Source organism: Schistocerca cancellata, chromosome 1 (genome assembly GCF_023864275.1).
Source record: "Schistocerca cancellata isolate TAMUIC-IGC-003103 chromosome 1, iqSchCanc2.1, whole genome shotgun sequence".
In the NCBI taxonomy this organism is placed as follows: domain Eukaryota; kingdom Metazoa; phylum Arthropoda; class Insecta; order Orthoptera; family Acrididae; genus Schistocerca; species Schistocerca cancellata.
Genome location: NC_064626.1, coordinates 523,479,825 through 523,504,717, shown reverse-complemented (window position 1 = coordinate 523,504,717; position 24,893 = coordinate 523,479,825). Strand labels below are relative to the sequence as shown.

Genomic DNA, 24,893 nt, shown 5'->3' with positions numbered 1-24,893 from the left:
CATTTTCATATTAATTGCCATGCCATTTTGACGGTGTCCTTGAATCTATTTCAATACATCATCTTCTAGTTTCGGCCATTTTGTATTCAGTCCTTTGGGCATTTATTCTTCCTCTTTTTCTTTCAGTTCTTCTTCACTAGCTCGCCAACCGCGAATGGTTTTTTTCTGTTGGCGGAGGGCCGAAATGCCGCTCAGCTGCTCTGTTTCCCTGTTCTTCTGAAGAAAAAAAAATAAAAATAATAAAAAAATGGTTCAAATGGCTCTGAGCACTATGGGACTTAACATCTGAGGTCATCAGTCCCATAGAACTTAGAACTACTTAAACCTAACTAACCTGAGGACATCACACACATCCATTCCCGAGGCAGGATTCGAACCTGCGACAGTAGCGTCGCACGGTTCCAGACTGAAGCGCCTAGAACCGCTCGGCCACAACGGCCGGCTATTCTTCTGCATATGCTGTTACTTTCAAATTATAGCCCGCATCATATGAATTCCTTTAATTTTTCTCCATTACGAAACTAACTACTAACAAAAATATTGTACTGTTACAGATAACACAAATCACTTTCAATTCAGCTGCACCGGCACCGTAGACTGCAATGAGACATCATAGGCTAGACCGTGTTTTGCGTTTGTGATGGCGGGGCGGGAGGTAGGCGGTGTCAGCAAGCTTGTTAATCCACGTAACTCATGTTCGTCGCATCGGTGCACTGCTGCTGTCGATTGAATACAAAGCTGCCAGATGGATGAAGATAGTAACTGTTCCTAAAGAACAGATACCAATGATGACCGTGCAGCTTCTCTAGAAAGAAATGATAATTAATCGAAACCCTCAGCTCCCAACAGGTGTTGCTGATATACCTCAATATGGACAGCTGAAAATGTGTACCCCGATGGGCACTCGAACCCGGGATATCCTGCTCACATGGCAGACACTCTATCCATCTGAGCCACCGAGGGCACAGAGGAAAGCGCGACTGCAGGGACGTACCCCTTGCACGCTTCCCGTGAGACCCACATTCCCAATTGTCCACAACCTACATTCGTAATGTTCCTAATAGATATTTGCCCTTTCACTCATTACTCGCGCCAACTAAGCTGACGATTCTCGTAAGAGTTCGGGCAAAGTGTGCGCATTCGCACAGAAGAAGGTCAATGTCAGGGTAGCCTTTAACTATAGGAAGATAGTAACTGTTCCCAAAGAACAGAAACCAATGATGACCGTGCAGCTTCTCTAGAAAGAAATGATAATTAATCGAAACCCTCAGCTGCCAATAGTTGTTGTTGATATACCTCAATGGGGAACACTTGTTTTGTGTATTGTATGCTAACCGGGGACCTAGAAACGACGGAGAGGCTCCGTCCCCGCCGCAACCGCAGTGGTCCACAACCCCACGACGACTACCGCAGTCTACTTCACCCCTCCGCCGCCCCACACTGAAACCAGGGTTATATGGGGAACACTTACTACCTTCATATAGTTAAAGGCAACCCGGTCATTGACCTTCTTCTGTGCGAATGCGCTCACTTTGCCGGAACTCTTAGGGGAATCGTCACGTTATTGGCGCGAGTAATGAGTGAAAGGGCAAATATCTATTAGGACCATTATGAATGTAGGTTGTGGACATTTGGGAATGTGGGTCTCACGGGAAGCGTGCAAGGGATAAGTCCCTGCAGTCGCGCTATCCTCTGTGCCCTCGGTAGCTCAGATGGATAGAGCGTCTGCCATGTAATCAGGAGATCGCGGGTTCGAGTGCCAGTCGGGGCACACATTTTCAGCTGTCCCCATTGAGGTATGTCAACAACACCAGTTGGCAACTGAGGGTTTCGATTAATTATCATTTCTGCCAGACAGAGATAGGTTTCATTCGGCGTCGAATGTATGGTCATTTTTAACACTAGCGGGAATTTTAAATCAAACACTGGAGTCTTTACATTAAATTCGAATATAAGACGCACCTAAATTTTGGAGACAATTTTCGAAGAAAATAGTGCGTCTTACAGCCCGTAAAATACGGTACACAAAGATACTATCGACCCCTATTCAGATGTAATAAACCGCCACAGCATTCGCACGAAAACATCAGTCAACCCATGCAGCGGCGCCCTCCAATTTGGAAGTCTTGTATGCAAGCGTTCCCCAGTATTGGCCACAACCGGTATACGAAATAACATTAATGTCTGATGGTAACTGCCACTGTCATCGACACGGACCAAGTAACAGCTCAGCATTGGTACGGTGAGCAGCGTCCTGCATGGGGAGCGAGTTGAGTTCTTGGTTGTTCCAAGCCGAAGGCTGGATGTAAGAGCTCCAGAAATGTACCCGATAAGCCGCAGCTGCAACTAGGCGGCGCCACAGTCGCGTCACTTACAGTGCCGCGCTGCAGCGAGAGGCACTCGCGGGAATTCAAATCAGCGCAACTTGTGATGACTTGCGGTCCGCACAGAATCAGCTGCGAGTCGCAGAATGAAGGCGCGTAGGGTGTTAGAAAGAATGAGGGACATAAGCGACACATTTGTGTAGTCAATGCTGAGCGACGTTTCCGGTGGTGGACTGTGGATCACTGGATACGAGCGATTTGCAGCAATGGCAATCCGATGGCGTGGTATGGGTTTGGGGAATGTCTGGAGAACTTTACCTCTGATCATGTGTAGAGGCAACAGTGAAGTACAGTACGGTTTGAGGACGTATTTTGTTGCTTTGGTCTGGTCCCGTTATTGCGCTCAAAGAAACTCTAAATGTGGATGGATATGAGAACATTTTACAGCATTGTGTGGTGCGTGCGGTAGAGGAAGGATTCGGACAAATCACCCTGTTATAAAACAGCATGTTTGAGGCAACGATTGGTTGGTTGGTTTGTCGAATGGGACCAAACACCGTGGTCATCGGCCCCATACGATTGAGGGAAGAATGAGGAAGGGAGGCGGCCGTGCCCTTTCAAAGGGACCATCCCGGAATTTGCCTGAAGTGATTTACGGAAATCACGTGAGGCAATGGTTTGTGGACAACTTGCCTGAAAGGAATAATCTATCGAGAGTCCCGATCTGAAGGAATTGGAACATTTTTGGGGTGAGTCGACTTCGCTCGAGACTCCATCGTCCAACTTCGCTATAGTCTATACAAAATTACTTCAGGATTGATAGCTACGACGGAAGTAGTAGAGTGCGTATAGCACTAGCCTGCCGTGAAACAAGCTAATGTTACCCTCTGAGAGGCTTTAGAAATTTTGACCGTGCGTGTGTCTAATGGATCAAGGTATCGAACTATAATTTTGAATATGGTGAAATTAACAGAAAAACTAAACAGACTTTAACCTTGGGAGTTAACGAAAATGGTAAAATTAATATGTAAATGAAAAAAATGAACGATTCCCAGCCAATTGGGCACATTAATTTGGAAAGATATGTTTAAGAAAATTGAATTTGGTTATTGAAGTTACTTTCATTAATATTTCCCTTTGAAAAGCAGACAGGATACAAACTGATGCAGGGCACTCTGAGCTGTGTGTAGCAGCCGTTACCAATAATGCACACACCAGTAATCATAGAAAGCAGATTTCCACCAACCTCATACTAATAATAGCCACACTCAAGATCATTACTTAAACCAGTACTGAAATATTACTGCATGAAATGCAGAACTAAATTTGGACATGAGGGGCTTCTATCGTAACTGACATCTAAAAACACAAATAAAGGTAAATAAAATCAAACTTACACTATTTACACTCCATACGTACAGGGTGTTACAAAAAGGTACGGCCAAACTTTCAGGAAACATTCCTCACACACAAAGAAAGAAAATATGTTATGTCGACATGTGTCCGGAAACGCTTGCTTTCCATGTTAGAGCTCATTTTATTACTTCTCTTCAAATCACATTAATCATGGAATGGAAACACACAGCAACAGAACATACCAGCGTGATTTCAAACAATTTGTTACAGGAAATGTTCAAAATGTCCTCCGTTAGCGAGGATACATGCATCCACCCTTCGTCACATGGAATCCCTGATGCGCTGATGCAGCCCTGGAGAATGATGAATTTTATCACAGCCGTTCACAGTACGAGACGAAGAGTCTCTACATTTGGTACCGGGGTTGCGTAGACAAGAGCTTTCAAATGCCCCCATAAATGAAAGTCAAGAGGGTTGAGGTCAGGAGAGCGTGGAGGCCATGGAATTGGTCCGCCTCTACCAATCTACCAATCCATCGGTCACCGAATCTGTTGTTGAGCAGCGTACGAACACTTCGACTGAAATGTGCAGGAGCTCCATCGTGCATGAACCACATGTTTTGTCGTACTTGTAAAGGCACATGTTCTAGCAGCACAGGTAAAGTATCCCGTATGAATTCATGATAACGTGCTCCATTGAGCGTAGGTGGAAGAACATGGGGCACAATCAAGACATCACCAACAATGCCTGCCCAAACGTTCACAGAAAATCTGTGTTGATGACGTGATTGCACAATTGCGTGCGGATTCTCGTCAGCCCACACATGTTGATTGTGAAAATTTACAATTTGATCACGTTGGAATGAAGCCTCATCCGTAAAGAGAACATTTGCACTGAAATGAGGATTGACGCATTGTTGGATGAACAATTCGCAGAAGTGTACCCGTGGAGGCCAATCAGTTGCTGATAGTGCCTGCACACGCTGTACATGGTACGGAAACAACTGGTTCTCTCGTATCACTCTCCATACAGTGACGTGGTCAACGTTACCTTGTACAGCAGCAACATCTGTGACACTGACATTAGGGTTATCGTCAACTGCACGAAGAATTGCCTCGTCCATTGCAGGTGTCCTCGTCGTTCTAGGTCTTCCCCAGTCGCCAGTCATAGGCTGGAATGTTCCGTGCTCCCTAAGACGCCGATCAACTGCTTCGAACGTCTTCCTGTCGGGACACCTTCGTTCTGGAAATCTGTCTCGATACAAACGTACCGCGCCACGGCTATTGCCCCGTGCTAATCCATACATGAAATGGGCATCTGCCAACTCCGCATTTGTAAACATTGCACTGACTGCAAAACCACGTTCGTGATGAACACTAACCTGTTGATGCTACGTACTGATGTGCTTGATGCTAGTACTGTAGAGCAATGAGTCGCATGTCAACACAAGCACCGAAGTCGATATTACCTTCCTTCAATTGGGCCAACTGGCGGTGAATCGAGGAAGTACAGTACATACTGACGAAACTAAAATGAGCTCTAACATGGAAATTAAGCGTTTCCGGACACATGTCCATATAACATATTTTCTTTATTTGTGTGAGAGGAATGTTTCCTGAAAGTTTGGCCGTACCTTTTTGTAACACCCTGTATATCAGATTTCCTTAGTAGCAATAATAGTCCAATTTTCTCTCTAATATGTGAAGAATATGATAGGGACCCATAAACTAGTATGGTGTCACTAGTCAAACTCTATGATTATTTCAGTAGAAAAGACTAATTCAAACAATTTTAAAAAACATAGTTCTTATTATAGGAAACAGCGATCTATAATTATTATAAATAAACGGGAAGCAGTCTTGATGGCATAAATTTTTTTTAATGTGGTGACCGGTTTCGATCTTATTATAAGATCATCTTCAGGCCATAGGTGTCTGCCGGAGGCGGTGGTGCACGGCAACCCTCTTGCTGGTGGCTGGTGGTGTACTGCAACGTCTGGCAGACTGCTGTCCTGTGTGATCGTTGCAGTCTGTGATTTTGTTTTTTTTGTCGTTTTTGCCGTTGCAGGAGTTCTTGTTTTGTTTGTTGTTGTTGTAACCTGTTGTGTGAAGCTGAACAATATCGCAAAGAAGTTCGGGGAAAGTTATGAGTGGAAAAGATCTGGTCCTTGTCTTGGTCAGGGGATTGCCGTACGAGGTCAGTCGAGAAAAATGCTTTGCGCATTAGCGCCTACTTTGAGACTGAGAAACTTAATGGCTGCCTTCTACTCTCCGTTAACAATGTAATGGATAGAATGCAGCTCTGAACATAAACAAAAACGCTATTATGTGGATGGGCAAGGAAACGTTCGACAAATAAAAGGAAGCTGGAAAAATACCGAAGTTTGCAAGTCTTGGGAGGGAAAACATTCTATCAGTAAGCGGATTACCAATATAGGTTCACCTGCTGATGATGAGGTTCGTCATTATGTTTGAAATTATTGTCACAGAGAGAAAAGTCCGACACTCAGCAAATATTGGTTCTTATTAAAGACTCGGATTTTTTTGAAAGTAGTCGCATACGGTTTATGTCATTAGATTTACAGTAGTTACAGTAAGAACGATACTTCAGGTATCTGTCATAGCGACGAAAGTGATGTCAGTGGACTTTTTCGATTTTCACTATACAAATGAAGTAATGGTGGATTCAACTGCTTGTTTGAAGTGCGCAATTTGCAATGGTTAAATAGTTACATTTTAAAATCAAATTTTCGTAAGTTTCGACATTTTAATAAAAAGGGCTTCTCAGCAACAAACTCCAAATGAAGTTCATGTTAGAAATTCAGTCTATACGACACGAAATAAATATTACTGTTTACAATTTAATGGCTGCAATACCGAAGTAACGTTTTCTTGTATCGCTTTAGCTATGCCTCCAAATGCTAGTTGGCCTAAGAAAGACACGTTTTCTCATTGTGATACACATGCATAAATGTTATATTTTGTTATGTCGTAAATAAGTAGATGGATCAGAAAAATTCGTTACAGTTTAATAATAAACGTAGCGATCCTCTTCTCGTAACAAAACCATACGGGTGAGGCTTAGTACTTGACGCGCTAGCAGACCATAGTGCGTCATATTTAACTGAAAGTATCTCGTATTAGAAAAGCCTGACAGAGTTTCGGTTTGGAACAGATGAAAATTTGATGTCTTCTTAAGATTTCATTCGGTTAATGTGTTCACCTAAATTTAATAACGAAAAAGTTTCGCGTTCTTCGAAAATTCGATAACGTCGTCAGAAAATTCGTTGTCGTGAATTCTCCGTGAGTCGCCTTAATAATCTGTTGCCGCAAAAAAAAAAAAAAAAAAAAAAAAAAAAAAAAAAAAAAAAAAAAAAAAAAAAAAAAAAAAAAATTAAAGCGCGGTGCAGCTCTTGCGGAACACATTGATAGAAGTTCCATGTTTCTAGTGAGCAGTTCGCGAATTTGAGCTGCGCCTCCGTGTGCTCCTGCGGGACCGTCAATACGGTCCGCGTGGGATACGGTGGCCGCTGTGCAGCGTCCCATTTTCGTTCGAATTGCTGAACATCCGTTGCCCGCTTTCGGACAGTTGTATATGCGCAGTGATGACAGAAACGAGGTGGACGCCCTGCAGTCTTTCTGAAGTGATTTTACAGAATCTATTCGGTAAATAAATTCGTTTTTGCGTTCCTTATATCTTTACATGTCGTTTCAACATGACGTGCCCATCATTTTGCTAATGGTCACAAAGTAAGAATAGAAGAGTAGAGGAAGAATTCAGAGATGATGTTATTTCTGCCAGCGTGACAAAGCATCCTGTCATAAAATAGCATCTATGAGGCAACGGTTTGTGGAGAATAAAATTCCTGGCTTGTAGAGAGCACCGACGTGAAGCCACTCGAACACCTTTGGGATGAATTATGAGGAACAGCTGCTCGAGGCAGGCACCGTACTATAGACACTGGTCAGTGGGGACAGTATTATGACGTGTGAGACATTCACCTGGGCTTCCTTGGGACCTGCGGTAGTAAAAGAAGTGCTTGATGTCTTTGCCAATGATGGTAGGGTCTTGCTCCACGGACATTATGACTCCTAATTGAAAATGTCCCTAGCACAATTCAAGCAATCATGAAAGTGAAGTGTGGACACACCTCGTGTTAATTTCCGCTGATAGATGTCCAGATGCTTTCGATCAGATAGTGTAGTTTCCATTGCATAATGTTGCCGTTGCGCCCTGGGTTTCGGTAACGGCTGGTTGCTGGCCGAGTGCTCATACCAATGTGGGATCCCCACGGAATACTACGGGCAGTAGTTGCACAGATGACAGGATACGCGTGGGGAGAGTGGTTGTGGTGCGGGCAGGCGCTGTAGGGGAAATGCCGAGCGCTGGGAGGGGAAGTGCTGTTCTAAACCGAAGCCCGTACTCATTTGCTTTGTAAGTATTACGTGGTGCCCCTAGAAGCCCACATTTGCATGGTTAGCATACAAAAAGATTTGTCACCTCTGCTTCGGTTAATATCCAAAAAGAATTCCGCCGAAAATGCGGCGATTTATTTTCCCTTAGCTTGTTAACCATTTGTAACTTTCAGTGTCACGAGGGGCTAATTTTGAGCAAAACCAACACATTCCTCTTCTCGCCATATTAAAATTTGTTTCTTTTGGGAAAAAACAGCGGAGTTTACATAGTCTCACCTCAATAACATTTTGTGCAGACGCAGCTGCGAGAAGGTTCTGAAACAGTGGCTTATTAAGTGAAAAACTGAGGAAAAGTAAGGTCAGTGTCTTATGAAAAAGCTCATCCTCAGTGCAAAATAAACGTTTAATTTATTCAGTCGTATTGTTCCAAAACGCATAGCATTTCTTGTTTCACCAGCTATCGATGGCCAGTAACAATTACATTCTTTCATCGAAAAAGTGTGAAGTTAGTCGAATAGCACAGAAGATAACGAAGTTTTGCATAACAACGATACAGCAAAATACTCTCGTCTCTGTGTGCTATCATTTGCAGAAATGTCATTTCGACACCTCTAACTGTATGCGTATTTCGCTGATGACCGCGCAGTTGAGCGCCCGACAAGCCAAACTTCTAAATGTGAAATATGAGGAATGTTACGGATGTTTCACTCTGGTTTTATCGCTAGCGCGGTGCGATCGCAAATGAGTGTGCTGCATCAGATCAATTTTCTCGAGACTGGTGACAGATAGAGACTTCCACCCAAGTCTAAAGAAACATTCAGTATGTTAGCCAAATTTCATACGCAGCAACTTATTGTATAATGTGCATTAAGCCCAAAATTTTTTTATTGAAAACATTTTCGACTTTCGCAAAGTGTCTTACTTCCACGTAAGTATTACAATAACTACGACCATTAACGAAGTGATGGGCACATCATGAAGCTGACATATAAAGCTACATGTGAAGGAAAAACGAAATGTATTTACCAAATAATTTCTGTAAAATTGTTGAGAAAGATTGTAGAACGCGCTCCTCGATTCTGTCATCGCCGACTTCCGCTTCCGAAGAAGCAAAAGAACTCGCCCCGCAGCTTGGAAGAAAACTGGTCACACCACGCCGGCCACTGTATCCTGCTCGATGCAGTGGCAGCTACACTGTCCTGGTTGGCCGGCCGTTGTGGCTAAGTGGTTCTAGACGCTTCAGTCCGGGACCAAGCGACCGCTACGGTCGCAGGTTCGAATCGTGTCTCGGGCATGGACGTGTGTGATGTCCTTAGGTTAGTTAGATTTAAGTACACTATTGCCCATTAAAATTGCCACACCACGAAGATGACGTGCTACAGACGCGAAATTTAACCGACAGGAAGAAGATGCTGTGGTATTCAAATGATTAGCATTGCGAGGTGCCGGGGCTAGCAGTGTATTTAACACTAAATTCTTCTCGAATCTTCATATGGAAAGGATGCTCTTAGCCTCCCCTTTTATAACTCCTACTTTTGCTGTTGTACATGGATTAAGAAGAAACGCGAACTGACTGTAATCGACTCTGCAAGTGGAGTAGAAAAGAGTTTGGCACCTGCAATAATTTAATTTGATAGACATTAATTAAATAAAGGAAAGTTTCAGTAACGTAGTGAGAAATGAAAGGGTTGCTCTACCGATTAACAGAATGAAATTTCTGTCCTAAATAACAATTTGATTTATTATGACTAAACTCAAGATCATAAACAAAACACATGAAACATTTACAATACATCAAATTGGATCAAATTGGATACTCAAATAAATGCTGTGAAGGTGAAGTTGTCCATAAACTAGATTGTGACATTTATGACGAAGTGGTATGTGGAGCAAATTCCTTGCAACTCAAATCTTAAGAGAAACACCCAGCCAACTCAACCTTAATTGCTGCTACGGTAGTGGCAATGAACACCCAAGACAGAACAACGTTAGAAAAGATGAACAGGCGCGCTCTGCTGAGCTCTGATTATCACAGTGCAAATTCCCTAGTGTGCCAGTGCTGCAGACATACATTACCAAGCTGTCTTCTTAACTGCAAGGACACGATCTGGCGTACTGGAAGCGATGGCTGGTTACTTCGACGTCCCGTCGTGGTGATGATAATGTCACGAGAATAGCCCAAAACAAATTGTCCTGGTCTGGTTGTTCCAGACTAAAGACTTCCTATCAATACAAATGCGCCTCTGAGGGAGACGAAGAAGGCTCGCCACACAATCACTGATGGTACAGTGATTGATTTTAACAAACGAAGTAACGAAGTCACACAGTAACTCCGATACAGTCAACTTCAGCCAAAACTGCCCAAGACAGACAACATAGGCCGCTTGTACGCAGAACGCTCAATTGCCAACTGTACTTGGAAAGTTACATTGAAGTCAAAACTTCAGGAACTTTGTTAAACAGTTACAATCAAATAAAAGTATATTAGACAGACAACGGAAGGCAGGCTGTCCAGAGCAGCGAGAGCTCAGTCTTGTAACCTACTCCGACCAAAAGGCGAGAACCGAGTACCACAAGAGCACCCGTACAAACCGAACACAGAACATTCCCGCCCCCACGACAGTGGCCGTGGTTAAATGTTCCAATCAGCAACTCGAAAACCGGCGAAAAATTCCACTCTATTGCCGAAGCACTACCATTCCACCAATGGAGATTCTCGGCGCCAATTTCTGCGCCGATTTTGCTACGTCACGGAGCTATGCCCTGAGCAAGCCAATCACAGTTACAATTTTGCAGAAAACGCGGGAATTTGCCCGCCAAAACTGCCTGGGTACACAAGTAATTCCCACGCCTCGCTGGTAGCCAGCCAGAAAGTGTTTTCGCTAAGTTTCTGCGAAGTAACAGAACCTCTAGCCCAGCCGCTCCTTCAGGCCGCTGCTGGCGTGTCTCCACCGCTATTATGACAATGTCGGCGTCTGGAAAGCGTTCACTCGACTCCCTCACACCCGTCGGCTTAACCCTTTCAAGATCAGCAGTGCCTGCCTATCACCGGACCACCCGGGTGACGAGAGACGCTGCGTGGGAAGTCCGTGTGTGAAGGAATAGTAACTTTTCACCGCATGCAATTAGAGAGGAAAATCGAATTACTCAGAGAAAGATAGAAATATGAGAGGGGGCTTCTGACACCTCTCAGCTTTTCAGAGGATTCACACAAGGTTGGCGCCGGTGGTGACACCTAACACGTGCGGACATGAGGAAAGTTTCCATCCGATTTCTCATACACAAACAGCAGTTGACCGACGTTGCCTGGTGAAACGTAGTTGTGATGCCTTGTGTAAGGAGGAAAAATGCGTACTATCATGTTTCCGACTTTGATAAAGGTCAGATTGTAGCCCATCGCGATTGCGGTTTATTGTATCGTGACATTGCTGCTCGCGTTGGTCGAGATCCAATGCTGTTAGCAGAATATGGAATCGGTGGGTTCAGGAGGGTAATACGGAACGCCGTGCTGGATCTCAATGGCCTCGTATCACTAGCAGTTGAGATGAGAGGCATCTTATCCACATGGCTGTAACGGATCGTGCAGCCACGTCTCGATCCCCGAGTCAACAGATGGGGACGTTTGCAAGACAACAACCATCAGCACGAAGAGTTCGATGATGTTTGCAGCAACATTGACTGTCAGCTTGGTGACCATGGCTGCGGTTACCCTTGACGCTGCATCACAGACAGGAGTGCCTGCGATGGTGTACTTAATGACGAACCTGGGTGCACGAATGGAAAAACGTCATTTTTTCGGATGAATCCAGATTCTGTTTACAGCATCATGATGGTTGCATCTGTGTTTGGCGACATCGCGGTGAACGCACATTGGAAGTGTGTATTCGTCATCGCCATACTGGCGTATCACCCGGCGCGATGGTATGGGGTGCCATTGGTTACACGTCTCGGTCACCTCTTGTTCGCATTGACGGCACTTTGACAGTGGACGTCACATTTAAGATGTGTTACGACCCGTGGCTCTACCATTCATTCGATCCCTGCGAAACCCGACATGTCAGCAGGATAATGCACGACAGCTTGTTGCAGGTCCTGTACAGGCCTTTCTGGATACAGAAAATGTTGGACTGCTGCCCTGCCAGCAGATTCTCCAGATCTCTCACCAATTGAAAACGTCTGGCCAATGGTGGCCGAGCAACTGGCTCGTCACAATACGGCAGTCACTACTATGATGAACTGTGGTATCGTGTTGCAGCTGCATGGGCAGCTGTACCTGTACATGCCATCCAAGCTCTGTTCGATTCAATGCCCAGACGTGTCAAGACCGTTATGACGGCCAGAGGTGGTTGTTCTGGGTACTGATTTCTCAGGCTCTAAGCAACCAAATTGCGTGAAAATATAATCACATGTCAGTTCTAGTATAATATATTTGTCCAATGAATACCCGTTTATCATCTGCATGTCTTCTTGGTGTAGCAATTTTAATGGCCAGTAGTGTAGTTCTAAGTTCTAGGGGACTGATGACCTCAGATGTTAAGTCCCACAGTGCTCAGAGCCATTTCTGTCCTGGTTGTGAGGTGCTGCTGACGGCGGGCGGGGACGGGTGCGTGCGCGTGTGGCGGCAGGGCGCGTGGCAGGCGCTGGCCACGCTGCGGCACGGCGCGCCGCTGCAGGCGGCCTGCTGGTCTCCGTCGCACGCCACGCTGCTGGCCGCCGCCGCCGCGCCCGGCCTCTTCCTGTGGGACCTGCGCCGCGCCGCGCCCAGCCCCGCCTCCGCCACGGCCGCCGGCCTCTGCACGCAGCTGCTCTTCACGCCGTCGGGCCGTGGGCTCGTCGCCGGCGACGCCGCGGGCCGGGTGCACGTGCTCGCCCTCGAGGACGCGCCCTTCCCGCCCTTCTTCCAGGCCGACGCCCTCGCGGACGCCCTGCGCGCCGCCGTCCTCACCAGGCCGCAGCTGGCGCGCCGACTGCGAGAACTCGGGCCGCCCTTCGGATGATCTCCGACCGGTGGCACCGCAACTAGTGGGGCTGGAGTTCCTCGCGGAACAGCACAGGAAAAACCGCGCATCGTAGTCTGAACGCACGTTGGGAGATGTTCTGTGCCAGCATCGCGCTGTGTTGTCTTGCGAAGCACTGGCTTATCTTATGAATCTCACCTTCCGAACGAGTCCTTCGATATTCTTCATCCTTCTACGACTTGAAGCTCATCACCGGGCCATCACTTGCTTCAGGCTACGACACACTCCTCCAAAAACCCGAAAAGGTCCCCTTTGAAGATCTGAATGTTCCCGAGCGCTGTTATGTACAAGCCATTCCAAGAATTTTACACAGACACCGGTAGCTAGATACGTGTCCATCAATCATCAAGTAACAAAGTCCCAGTGTCGCTTCTCTCCAGCAGCAACTTTTTCGACTTTCATTTGCATTCTACATTTCTTATCAAATCAAAATGTTAAATAACAAACATTTGTAAGCTCCCACACCTAAGGCCGATCTTCCCTTCGTTCTACCCTCGCTGCCACAGTAGATAAACTCATTTAATTAACACATTGCGGGTCAGAAAGTAACCTTGTTCACATATGGTTTGCGGGACAGAGCAGATCAGGTTATAGTCGTGGAAAGGGGCCAAAATCAGTTACTGTCAGTTGCATAAAACATAACTTTATTTTTCTAAAACACTTAATCACACATGCCATTAAAAGCATTAAAAAACAATACAGCTGAAGGCCCGAGCACAAGTTATTAAAACTGCCTTAAGGAATACACACGGCTGAAGACCTTAGTTACAAAATTTTACATATAAACTCGGCTGAAGGCCACACACTGGAGACAGAAGAACTGAGGGCTTAAGGCCTGGATAAGAGAATTTCAGATAGACAAGAAAATTTTAAAGGGTTTTAAACAAGTGACTTTTCAAATTTTACTTTAAGACAGCTGAAGGCCTTATCTTAAAATATTTCATGTAAAGTTCAGCTGAAGGCCACATACTGAACGTAGAACAACTCAAGGCTTACGGCCTGGATAATAATAAGGATTTCCAATGGGCAAAATACGCCTTTTTTTTAAAAAAAATAGTTTAAGCAAGATCTTCAAAGTTTTAATTTCAGACAGATGAAGGCCTTATCTTAACATTAAAACAATCTAAACTAATAGACGGCTGAAGGCCTCGCACAGTACTTCACACTAAAAGAAAATCACAGTCTAAAACAACAGAACAGTGGTGCTCAGAAGTGCCCTAAGGGTCGGCCTGAGAAGGTAACTCTAAAATAAGTTTAGGTGAGACAGGCAGCCAAGTGTAATACTAAATAATCGGATGGCAACCCGACCCAGTGATGGCTGGAGGACCGACCAACAACCTAATCAATTCCCTTCCGCCAGACCAACAGAACGGCAACGGAAAAATCAGAGAGGACGAAGATACCAGCAACACTACGTCTTGAAAATTGGCGTGTAAATACAGTCAAGACACAACAACCACCCAAAAATATGAACAACACCAAGGGCTGTCGAACTACACATCATGCCAGACAGCATCAACACAGTGAGGAAAAACACACTGTCGAGAAACTACTCTAATGACCAAGGCAGGTAACTGGAACGTTAACGGCCACAAGGCAGAAGATACCGCTGGTGCACTTCACTAATAAGTATCTACCAATTCAAAAGTTAAACACCATACAGGAAGACGGCTGCAGAATTTCGCTGACTCCAACACATCATACGTTGCTGCTTGTGGGAACGGCCCAGAAAGCAACAACCGGCAATGAACGAAGACATGTCACAGCAGTGAGGTTTCGTAACAGGTTAACTGATCACTCAACTTCAGTGTCCACGTTCGGTGGGCGACGAACTTTGTAGCTCTCGCAACTAGCGCCTCACAAATCCAACCGCACGTGCACGCCACCAGTGGCCCAGGCCTGAACTCGCGCCACAGAGACATCATCGCTACTCTGTCCCAACTGACCGACTCAATCCACCATGCAGACAGCATTAAAATAACTGCTGAGTCAAAACCACACAAGCTACACACAGTTCCGCGAAACACTTCCACAAAGAACTTGAACAATACTAAAACCAGTCACTGTGGAACAACTAGGAGGAATCACAAGTCGACACACAGGGAACCCGGAAGCAAATACACGTCGTCCCATGAAACGACCGACCGAACGACCAACCAAGGTCGCCCCCACTCAAGCCAAATGTGTCGGCAACGGACGGGTGAGTCATGGCTGTGTGTACCTCACTGCTGCTCCGTCCCAACTCCCTTGATGTCCCCTCACAGCTCAGACACACGACAACCCGGAGACACTGGCTCGGACCAACCATACAGAGGGAACACTTGCCCATTGGCCAACCGACATCTCTGCACAAGGAAGGAACCGACCCACGTCCCACAAGATAACCAACTGAAGAGGTCCAGAACCGGTCGAGCGAGTACTGGCTGTCAGGACCTTACTGGAGCTCCATCCCGACTGAACTCTCTGCACACCACGACCCGGAAATACTAGCGGTCGCTCCAAAGATAGTACGACAGAGCTCTTATTGATACCGCTGCTGCTGCCACTCTCGAGCAGGGAGGCCAGCAACTTAGTGACGCCAGCAAATCGAATAATAAACGGGACTGTGGTACCGCAAAGACAAGATTTCAAGTAATAAACGGCACGAACACGAGTCGCGCATGGGCTCACATGTCGTCAGTTTATAGGATGGGTACTTGTCACAATTGTGCAGGGTTCTCAATGATAACGAATTGGGTGTGGTTCTCACTGATAACGATAAATGTGAAGAGTCAAAAATTTGCTGGACAATAACACACAGCACTCCATCACAAACTTTCAAATTCTAGTATTTGACAAAAATACACCATTAACAGTGTGACCTCTGCCATTCGATTTTTAATGTAACGCGCACACAGGCCGGGCAACGGCCTTGCCGCAGTGGATACACCGGTTCCCGTCAGATCACCGAAGTTATGCGCTGTCGGGCGTGGCCGGCACTTGGATGGGTGACCATCCGGGCCGCCATGCACTGTTGCCATTTTTCGGGATGCACTCAGCCTCGTGATGCAAACTGAGGAGCTACTCGACCGAATAGTAGCGGCTTCGGTCAAAGAAAACCATCATCATGACTGGGAGAGCGGTGTGCTGACCACATGCCCCCCCCCCCCCCCCTATGCGCATCCTCAGCTGAGGATGACACGGCGGTCGGATGGTCCTGATGGGCCACTTGTGGCCTGAAGACGGAGTGCTTTGTGCACACAGGCGCACATACGCTTTACCCCGAAGCAAGTATACCAGCCACTACTTAGAGACGTTTAAACAATGCTGCTTCCAGCGAATACCGTGATGCATATTGTTACATCAGACTATACCAAGCCTTACCCATCGAAGCATTAGTTTTAGTAAGAATAACATATTTTTGTTTGTAATTGGTAATCACGTGAATTTAAATTCAAATTTGATGCAGATATACGAACTGCCTTACTCTTAAGTGAACATTACAGTGTGTTAGTGACCTGCCCTGGCTGTCTACAGCTGGATGACTAACCTGGCGTAGTGGAGATCTTGATCATGAGGTACTGTGTAGAGTTATGATTATAATTCAGAGAGCCACATTAGCTATTGTTTTGTATTGAATCGGAGACCTAGGAAGGACGGAGAGGCTTCGTCCCGTCGTAGCCCTCAGTGGTTCACAACCCGACAACAGACCACAGCATTCCAGCTACCCCACCGCTGCCCCACACTGATCCCAGGGTTATTGTGCGGTTCAGATCCCAATGGACCCCCCCCCCCCCCCCTCCTCTTCCACTCGGGAACGTCTCATACGAGACGAGTGTGACCCCAAATGTTTGTGTGGTAGAGTAATTACGGTGTACGCGTACGTGGAAACGGTGTTTGTCGACACAGTGTAGCTGAGGCGGAATAATGGGAACCAGCCCGCATTCGCCGAGGCAAGTGGAAACCCCCTTAAAAACCATCCACAGGCTGGCCGGCACACCGGACCTCGACACTAATCCACCGGGCGGATTTGTGCCGGGGACCGGCACTCCTTCCCACTGGGAAAGCAGCGCCTTGGACCGCGTGGCTACCCGGGCGGGCTACATTAGGTAACTCAGTATCAACATTTTTATATAACTCAAACGTTTTAAGCACCACATGCATAGTAGGTTGTCAGAAGGTACAAATGTTACAAGTTCCATATTTAATTGGCGCTGGAGTGACAGGTTGTGCCAATGATGGCAGCTGTGAGCTGCTGGCCGCCGAGTGAGCTGTGGCCACTTGCCCGCATCCTAAATGCAGCGTCAGTCCATTGTAAGCTACATTTTCTGTTTGACTTTTTATCACATTTCCCTTCACACCCATCAAACACTAACTCATACAAAAAAATCTATTACTGTCAGCCTAATGTCTGTGCCGCAGTTCGTTTAGGAAGTCAGCTGTAGTTTTTTCCGCCCTCCACGTAGTGGCAGCCCGTGCCAGCCCGTCAGTGATCGCTCACGCGGGCTTCCCAGTAGTGGTAGCTCACACCGTCCAGCCACTGCATTCGAGCAGCCTTGCGCAGCTCCAAGGAGTTCTGACATTCTGCTATTACAGCCCTTCTTCTTCTTTCACTTCCACTTTTAGCAGGTGCTATTACTATATTACCAACAGACAGAAACCTAAACACATCATTCCGTCACCCTTCCGGATGCTAGATGGCAATGGCATCGTTTTCACAGTGCCACGGGACTTTTTAATTCATCATATTTCAGCTAATTTGCACGAAACACATTGTTATAAGTTATATATATTGAAACATTCCTTGTGAATGAGTCTGTCTGTTGGTGAAAACCATATCACTATCCCTACTGTAGTACATGAGATTACACCAAACATACTGATGGAAAGTGCGTGGGTAACTGTCATTTATGTATGAACAGATAGAAGAAAAATAGAGGATGGAATATAGACATATACAAGGTGGTCAGAAATAGTCTGGAAAGCTTGTAAGGGTGTTTCAGGCTATGTTGTGCTGAGAAATAATTGTTATGGGCCGTATCCGAGTTAATTAGCACTGAATTTAGCAATCAGGCCGTTGTACCCACTAATTAAGCGGCCCGCAGAGGCGGTGTCGCCAAACGTGTTCTTTGTTTGATTTCCTAAATCCAAACGAGAGAACGGTGCAAAAACTGGACATGGGACGGTGGAAAGGAACGAACGTGATTCAAACGTTGAGCAGTCTCGTGGGCTGTCATCTACGCTATGAGAACAATTGACACTAATTGTGCCGGCCGTGGTGGCCGAGCGGTTCTAGACGCTACAGTCTGGAACCGCCCGACCGCTACGGTCGCAGCTTCGAATCCTGCCTCGGGCATGGATGTGTGTGTTGTCCTTAGGTTAGTTAGGTTTAACTAGTTCTAAGTTCTAGGGGAACCATTTTTGACTCTAATTGTATCTGAAGGCCCACTTGAATGGTCGCGGGTGAGGGCTGGTTAGCTAACTTGAATGCTAATTAACTGGGAAGCCAACTAACGAATTTTATAACTGCACTGAAGAGCCAAAACGTTTTGACTACCACCCACTGCGAGAACCAATAGCGCCTGGTGGCGTTGCGGGCATGTCATGCGGTAAGGGAAGTATGTAAGCGGAGCAGAGAGGAATGGGAAATCATTCTAGCGATGATACGGGCTGCAAATTGGGAAACCCACTGACATAAGCGACTTAGACAAAGACAAGATTTTATGGCTTGGTGCCTTAGAACGAACATCTTGGAAACGGCGATGCTGGTCGGCTGTCCTTGTGCTACTGTCGCGAGCGTCTACGGAAAGCAGTTCAACTACAATGAAACCACGAGTAGGCGACGAGATGATGGATGGCAACATTCATCGGAGGCGTGCCAACTCTCTAAACAGCACAGGCGGCGATCTGTCCTAGATTTGACACTGGAGAAGCAGGCACAACTGTTTCAAAGTCAGCGTTCAGCAAACATCTTTGAACACTGGGCTCCACAGAAGACTGTCCCTACTTGTTCCCACGTTGACCCAGCGACAGCGTCAGTTACGATTGATTGCAGCGGCCGGTGATCACCGAGATCTGATCGCGGATCAGTGGAGTCATCTGGCTGGATGAATCACGTTTCTTGTTGCACCAGATCGATAGTGGTGATGGGATTGGTCGTCGTGCAGGTAAACGACTGCTCGAAACAGGAGCCGCGCCACGAGCGCCTGTCAGTGGGGATAGCATTATACATTAAATTTTATATTGATAGTAAATGCAGAATTCAGACAGACGTTTAAGAAGTCTAGTGTTAGGGAGAGTCGAACAAGGGACTTCACGTTTACAAGACTCATACGCCAGGAAGCATGAGGCCTATGGAAATGTTGATATACTTTGGGTTTGTACTTAACAGCGCTCAGAAACACTGAAATCTTCAAAGGCAGTTTCTCTGAGGTGCAAGACGAATTACTACTGCTTAAGAAACTTGATGTCCGAGCACCGAGCTTCAAATCCTACAATAATGAAAAAAATGGAACAGTGGTAGTTTGTCAGGCCTCCTCGTCGATATGTACTCTCATTCTGATGAGGAAATGGACGTAGTGATAGTATGGCATAGCACTTCAAAACGGAAAAACTCAGAGAGTAAAGGAGGATGGATATATGAATAGTACAGAAACTCTTCGCAAATTCTCTTTCACATTTGAGTTTTCTTATTAACGGTTCACCAACTACTTCCGATTAAACCAGGGTCAGTTCCACAAGTTCCCGAAGTCGTGCGGAAATTTATTTTTTCTGAACTTTGTAGTACACAAATCTAGCTGACAGAGAAGAAAAGTTGGTTGTTTCCTTGAGATAGGTTTTGTTCGATTTTTTCAAATAAATAACCAAGTTGTAAATTTAGCTGTTCTAACGCCTTGGCATAAAAAACCCACAAGAATTACGTAAGTGGCTTTGGAAAACTCAGTAAAATTGTTGACAATGTTTATGGGTTACACGTGAAGTGCAGCAGTTGAAATCGAAGGGGGCAGTTATGCTGATCTAGATGCTTCAGGTTGCGAAACAACTTCAAATATATTACTTCATGGGAAAAACTTATGTCTCGAACACTGAGTGGCGCAGATTCAGAGGATGGACAAAAATGTGGAAACACCAAGCACACAACACGTTATCATGCCCAGTACGATACAGGAAACCCGTTGGCATTCAAAACAGCTTCCAGTCGTCTCGGAACGGATAAGTCCACTATAGTTTTCAAAGGACTCCTATACCATTCTTCTTGCAAAATATGGACAAGTTCAGTTAACGATACCGAGCGAGATGGCGCAGTGGTTAGCACACTGCACTCGCATTCGGGAGGACGACGGTTCGATCCCGCGTCCGGCCATCTGATTTAGGTTTTCCGTGATTTCCCTAAAGCGCTCCAGGCAAATTCCGGGATGGTTCCTTTGAAAGGGCACGGCCGACTTCCTTCCCCGTCCTTCCCTAATCCGATGAGACTGATGGCCTCGCTGTTTGGTCTCCTCCACCACAATAACCCAACCCTACTAAACAGTTCAGTTAACGATGATGTAGGTGAATAGCGATCACGCACCGTCTTCTCCAACGTAGACCACAAAGGCTCAATAATATTTATATCTTGATCACTGTGATAGGTGAAACGCGACAATTCACCATCGTGCTCTCAAAACCAGTCGCGGACTATGAGAGCTGTGTGGACGGGGGGCACTCTCGTCTTGGAATACAGCATCACCAGTGGGAAATAGACATTCTACTATGGAATGAGCCTAATCAGCCAAAGAGGCCACATAACCCACAAGACCTTCGACCTTGCACAGTACCCAACGGGCCCATGGAATACCACCATATGGCTGCCCTAATCTTCACCAAACCACCTCCGTATTTCACTTTTGCGCTGTAAATTGACCAAGAAGTTGGAAACAGTGTGCAGTAAGACTCATTCGATCGAATGACTTTTTTCCACTGGTCCAAAGTCCATGTTTTATGGTTTCAGCACCACGTTTTCCTGTTACGGGCATTCGCAACACTAATGAGTGATTATGGAATTCCAGCTCGATGTACAATTCAAGCTTACGGAGCTCCTTTCGTGCTGTGTTAGTGCTGACAGGGTTCGCGAGTGCGACATTCATCCCACAGGCTTTTTCTATAATCCTCTGTCACGTTCATTCAACACACACTTCCATCCGTTTTGTAATTTAGCGGATGAAGTTTTCCCGCCATCCCTGTATACAGAATAAATCTTCGATACGGTGCCTCTTAAGACACCAAACTTGGTTACGGAAGCTACAACATACGAGTACCAACTATTCGCCCATGTTCGAATTCACTTAGCTCCGACATAACGCACTCACAACTACAGAGAACACCATTTTGACTACAACTGACACTTGCAAGGCATTGAGGACATTGCGCAGGTGCTGTCCGTGGTCAAATACAACAGTGAAAGCAGTAGGCTTGGCTAGCACACATTTCTCGCGGTGTTCCGCATTTTTGTCAACTCCCCCTGGAAGTAGGCGCACTATTGTTGGTGTCTTACTTTCCACTCGCGCCGCCGTGCGGAACCCTGTGAATCACGGAACGTCTGCGCTCTACTATCCCACACTCCGTCGTCGCCTGCGTCCGTATGTGCGCCTGACCTTATGCGAGGGTTATCCAGAATTTAAGTTCCGATCGGTCGCGAAATGGAAACCAGAAACGTTTTATTTGCAACAGTTAGGTACACCTTCCACCTACTTCTCTACATAGTCACCGCTCCAACTTAGAGTTTTGTCGTAGTGTTCTATCAACTTTCCAATATCCTCGTCATAGAAAGCAGCCGCCTGTGCTTTCGGCCAGTTATCTGCACTGGTCTGCAGCTCGTTGTCTGTGGAAAAAATTTGTCTTCATAGCCATCGGTTCTTGAGAGGAGAGATGAGAATCAGGGGGGGCCAATTATGGACTGTATTGTGGGTGATCAAACACTTCTCATCATAAACGCTGCATTGCCCCTGCAGTGTGCGGCCGAGAATTGGCACGGAGAAGGAACTGCTCGACAGTTGTGTTATGTGGGCTGCATGACACAGGCGAAATCTCTAACCAGGCTCTCATACTTGGCAGGAGACGCTATTCCCTACGCATCTTTACGTGCTCACTGTTCACTTAAAACTGAAAAGAGCGACTCGACACGATCGACGGGCATACTAGAGACACTGCCCAACACATCTGTGCAAAGCTTTACCGGTTTTTCCTAGTGGTTTCCATTTCGCGACCAATCGGAACTTACTTTTTGGACAAACCTCGTATTTCAGTTTCCTGCAGCAAATGTTCAAGACATTTATGGCTACAAATAAATGAGTGTAAAACACTCTGTTTTCGTCAGATTGTATCATCTTTATGGTAGGAAAAGCACAAAGAGAAAATTAGGGCATCCATTGTAACTGACCGTTACGGGTGGCACCGACGGGGATAGGCTTTCCATTATGAACACGCACATTTTTCAAAAATGATCAAAAATGACTCATTACTATTTAAGTACTGTTAAGGACGCAAGGTATCCGACTATATTCACGTCGGCACTCACTGATAAACAGGGAAGTCTTTCTCGCCCTTTCGTCTTATGCCACTTACACATGACGCCTTTTGCAGAAACATCATCTTCAGCATCTTTGCTTTATACCATGTTTATACATGGAACATGAATGATTCATTTATTCAACGTTAAGAAACATGAAATCCTAGCGTTTATTAGGTCGTACGTGGTCCACTGTTTTTCATGACCTCGAAAATTAATTTTATTTAACTTTTGTGACCGAATGCCTTTTCTACCGGCAAAATCGACAGGTAACCTAAACGAAGTAAGTCGTGAGGGACGTCTCTCCATGAATCGTGTAAATCTTTGCGTATTGTATTTTCTAAGATGTAAACTGGAGACCAGCCCACAATTCGACTAAACAAGTGTCGAAAACTGCCTAAAACCAGACGCAGGCTGCCTGGTGTACCAAACCAGCGGTCTTCAATCCGCTTCTCGGATCAGATCCGGGCGTGTCTTATATCTGTGTCCGAGCGAGGTGGCATGGGGGTCAGCGCATTTGGCCTCGCATTCGACAGGACGACGGATCAAATACGCGTCCAGCGACCGTCGCTTAGGTTTTCCGTGATTTTCCTAAATCGCTCCAGGCAAATGACGGGATGGCTCCGTTGAAACGGCACAGCCGGTTTCCTTCCCCATCCTTGAAACAATCCGAGCTTGTGCTCCGTCTCTAATGACTTCCTTGTCGACGGGACGTTAAACCCTAATCTTCCTTCGTTTTGTTTCGCAGTCTAGAGCTCTGCGAGTTAAACTATACCACCAAGTCAATAGATGACAATCTACATTGGAAAAATTGCTGGCATTCGGTCCTCGTGCACATTTCGTGTTAAACAACTTTGTGAAGTTAGTGTTTTAAGCCGTTCGTCTTTTTGTAATTTTTCATTTTTAGTGATTGCGCTCTGTGTGTGCCATTTCCGTTAGGACTGCTTGTGGGAAATTCCACATTGCAATGCTATCTCGTGGCGAGTTGTGGGGTTACGATGCTTGACGTTTGAACAACAAATATATAGAATGTCAAACCGCTATCATCGCTGCAGCAGGCGTCCTTGCCGCGAACGTAACGGTACGTGTCTGACACTCATCGGAAAATGGCGCTGGAGCAGCGAGGCAACATCATGTTTTGTTTAAAGTTTTGTGTTTGTGGGCGAGAATTCCTCCAATTCGTCCAATTCGACCTGAATACCGAGAGACAGATTCCTGATCGCTCCTCCACGATAACACCACAGCCCACAAAGCGAAGATCATGCAGGAATTTTTGGCCAGCAAACAGATCACAATCCTTAATCACTCGCCGTATTCGCCAGATTTGTCCCCAGCCGACTCCTGGTGTTTCCACTAATTGAATCAGGCAATGAAGGGACACCGTTCCGATGGAATGAAGGACATCCAAGAAAACTGTACTGCAGTACTAAATCCATTTCCAAAAAAGAACTGTTGTGACTATTTTAAAATATTTTTAAGACGATTTCAGGTGTGTGTTTATCCACGGCAGACTATTTGGAACAAATACAGTGATTTTGTGAGCATAATCCATGACTTTTACTTTTCATAGCCACAGTCCTTACGGAACTGGTACACACTGAGTAATACTTTTCTCGTGCGTGTACGCACCTATTGCCTCATCTCAACTTAACGCGAAATACATGTCTAATTTCTATCTTGTGTTTTTCCTTCCCCTCCCTCCTTCTCCTTCGCTCGTCTTCTTTCTCTACCCCTTTTTTCCCCTTCATTTTATGGTCTTACCTTCACATACAACTGCTCCTCCGCTCCTGGGTCTCCATCATCCACTCCTTTTCCAATGAGGCTACGCATCAGCCCTCCATCCTTATATCCACACCCTCCAGTCCTACTAAACACCTGACTTTTTCGCTACGACAACAGACTATACTTTTCAGCGCACGTCTTTTAACTTTTAGCGACAGTGCGGTACTTCATTTTTAAGACCACTGTGTCATACATCGTGTTTTAAATGTATTCTTATTGTTTTAGTGTTACGGTTCTGTGTTCATTTTTTTAATTAGAAACAAAAAAGTTTCTTTTATATAGAACCTTCCATAAATTCACCTTCACACATTTTAAAATCGCTGACCTTTCAATTTCTTGTCTTTCGGCTTTGTGTCTTTACACGTCCCTTCGCTGAAGTGCGGGCTGACTGTCCCACTAGCAGCCTACCAGCCTTCTCCCCCCCGCCGCCACCTACAACCCTCGCCCATGTGGGGCGAGAGTAATGAAATAT

At 45.8% G+C, this 24,893-nt stretch overlaps 1 protein-coding gene and 1 pseudogene across 1 annotated transcript in view; both read left to right on the top strand.

Annotated features, from left to right (window-relative positions):
• Positions 1–13,092, top strand: part of LOC126187943 (dynein axonemal intermediate chain 4) — a 57,006-nt gene extending 43,914 nt beyond the window's left edge. The window contains exon 5 of the mRNA XM_049929359.1: positions 12,673–13,092. Within this exon, the coding sequence (XP_049785316.1) occupies positions 12,673–13,092 (420 nt within the window). The remainder of the gene's footprint in view (positions 1–12,672) is intronic.
• Positions 13,093–16,014: 2,922 nt separating this feature from the next.
• LOC126095385 (5S ribosomal RNA) lies at positions 16,015–16,132 on the top strand (annotated as a pseudogene).
• Positions 16,133–24,893: the final 8,761 nt, after the last annotated feature.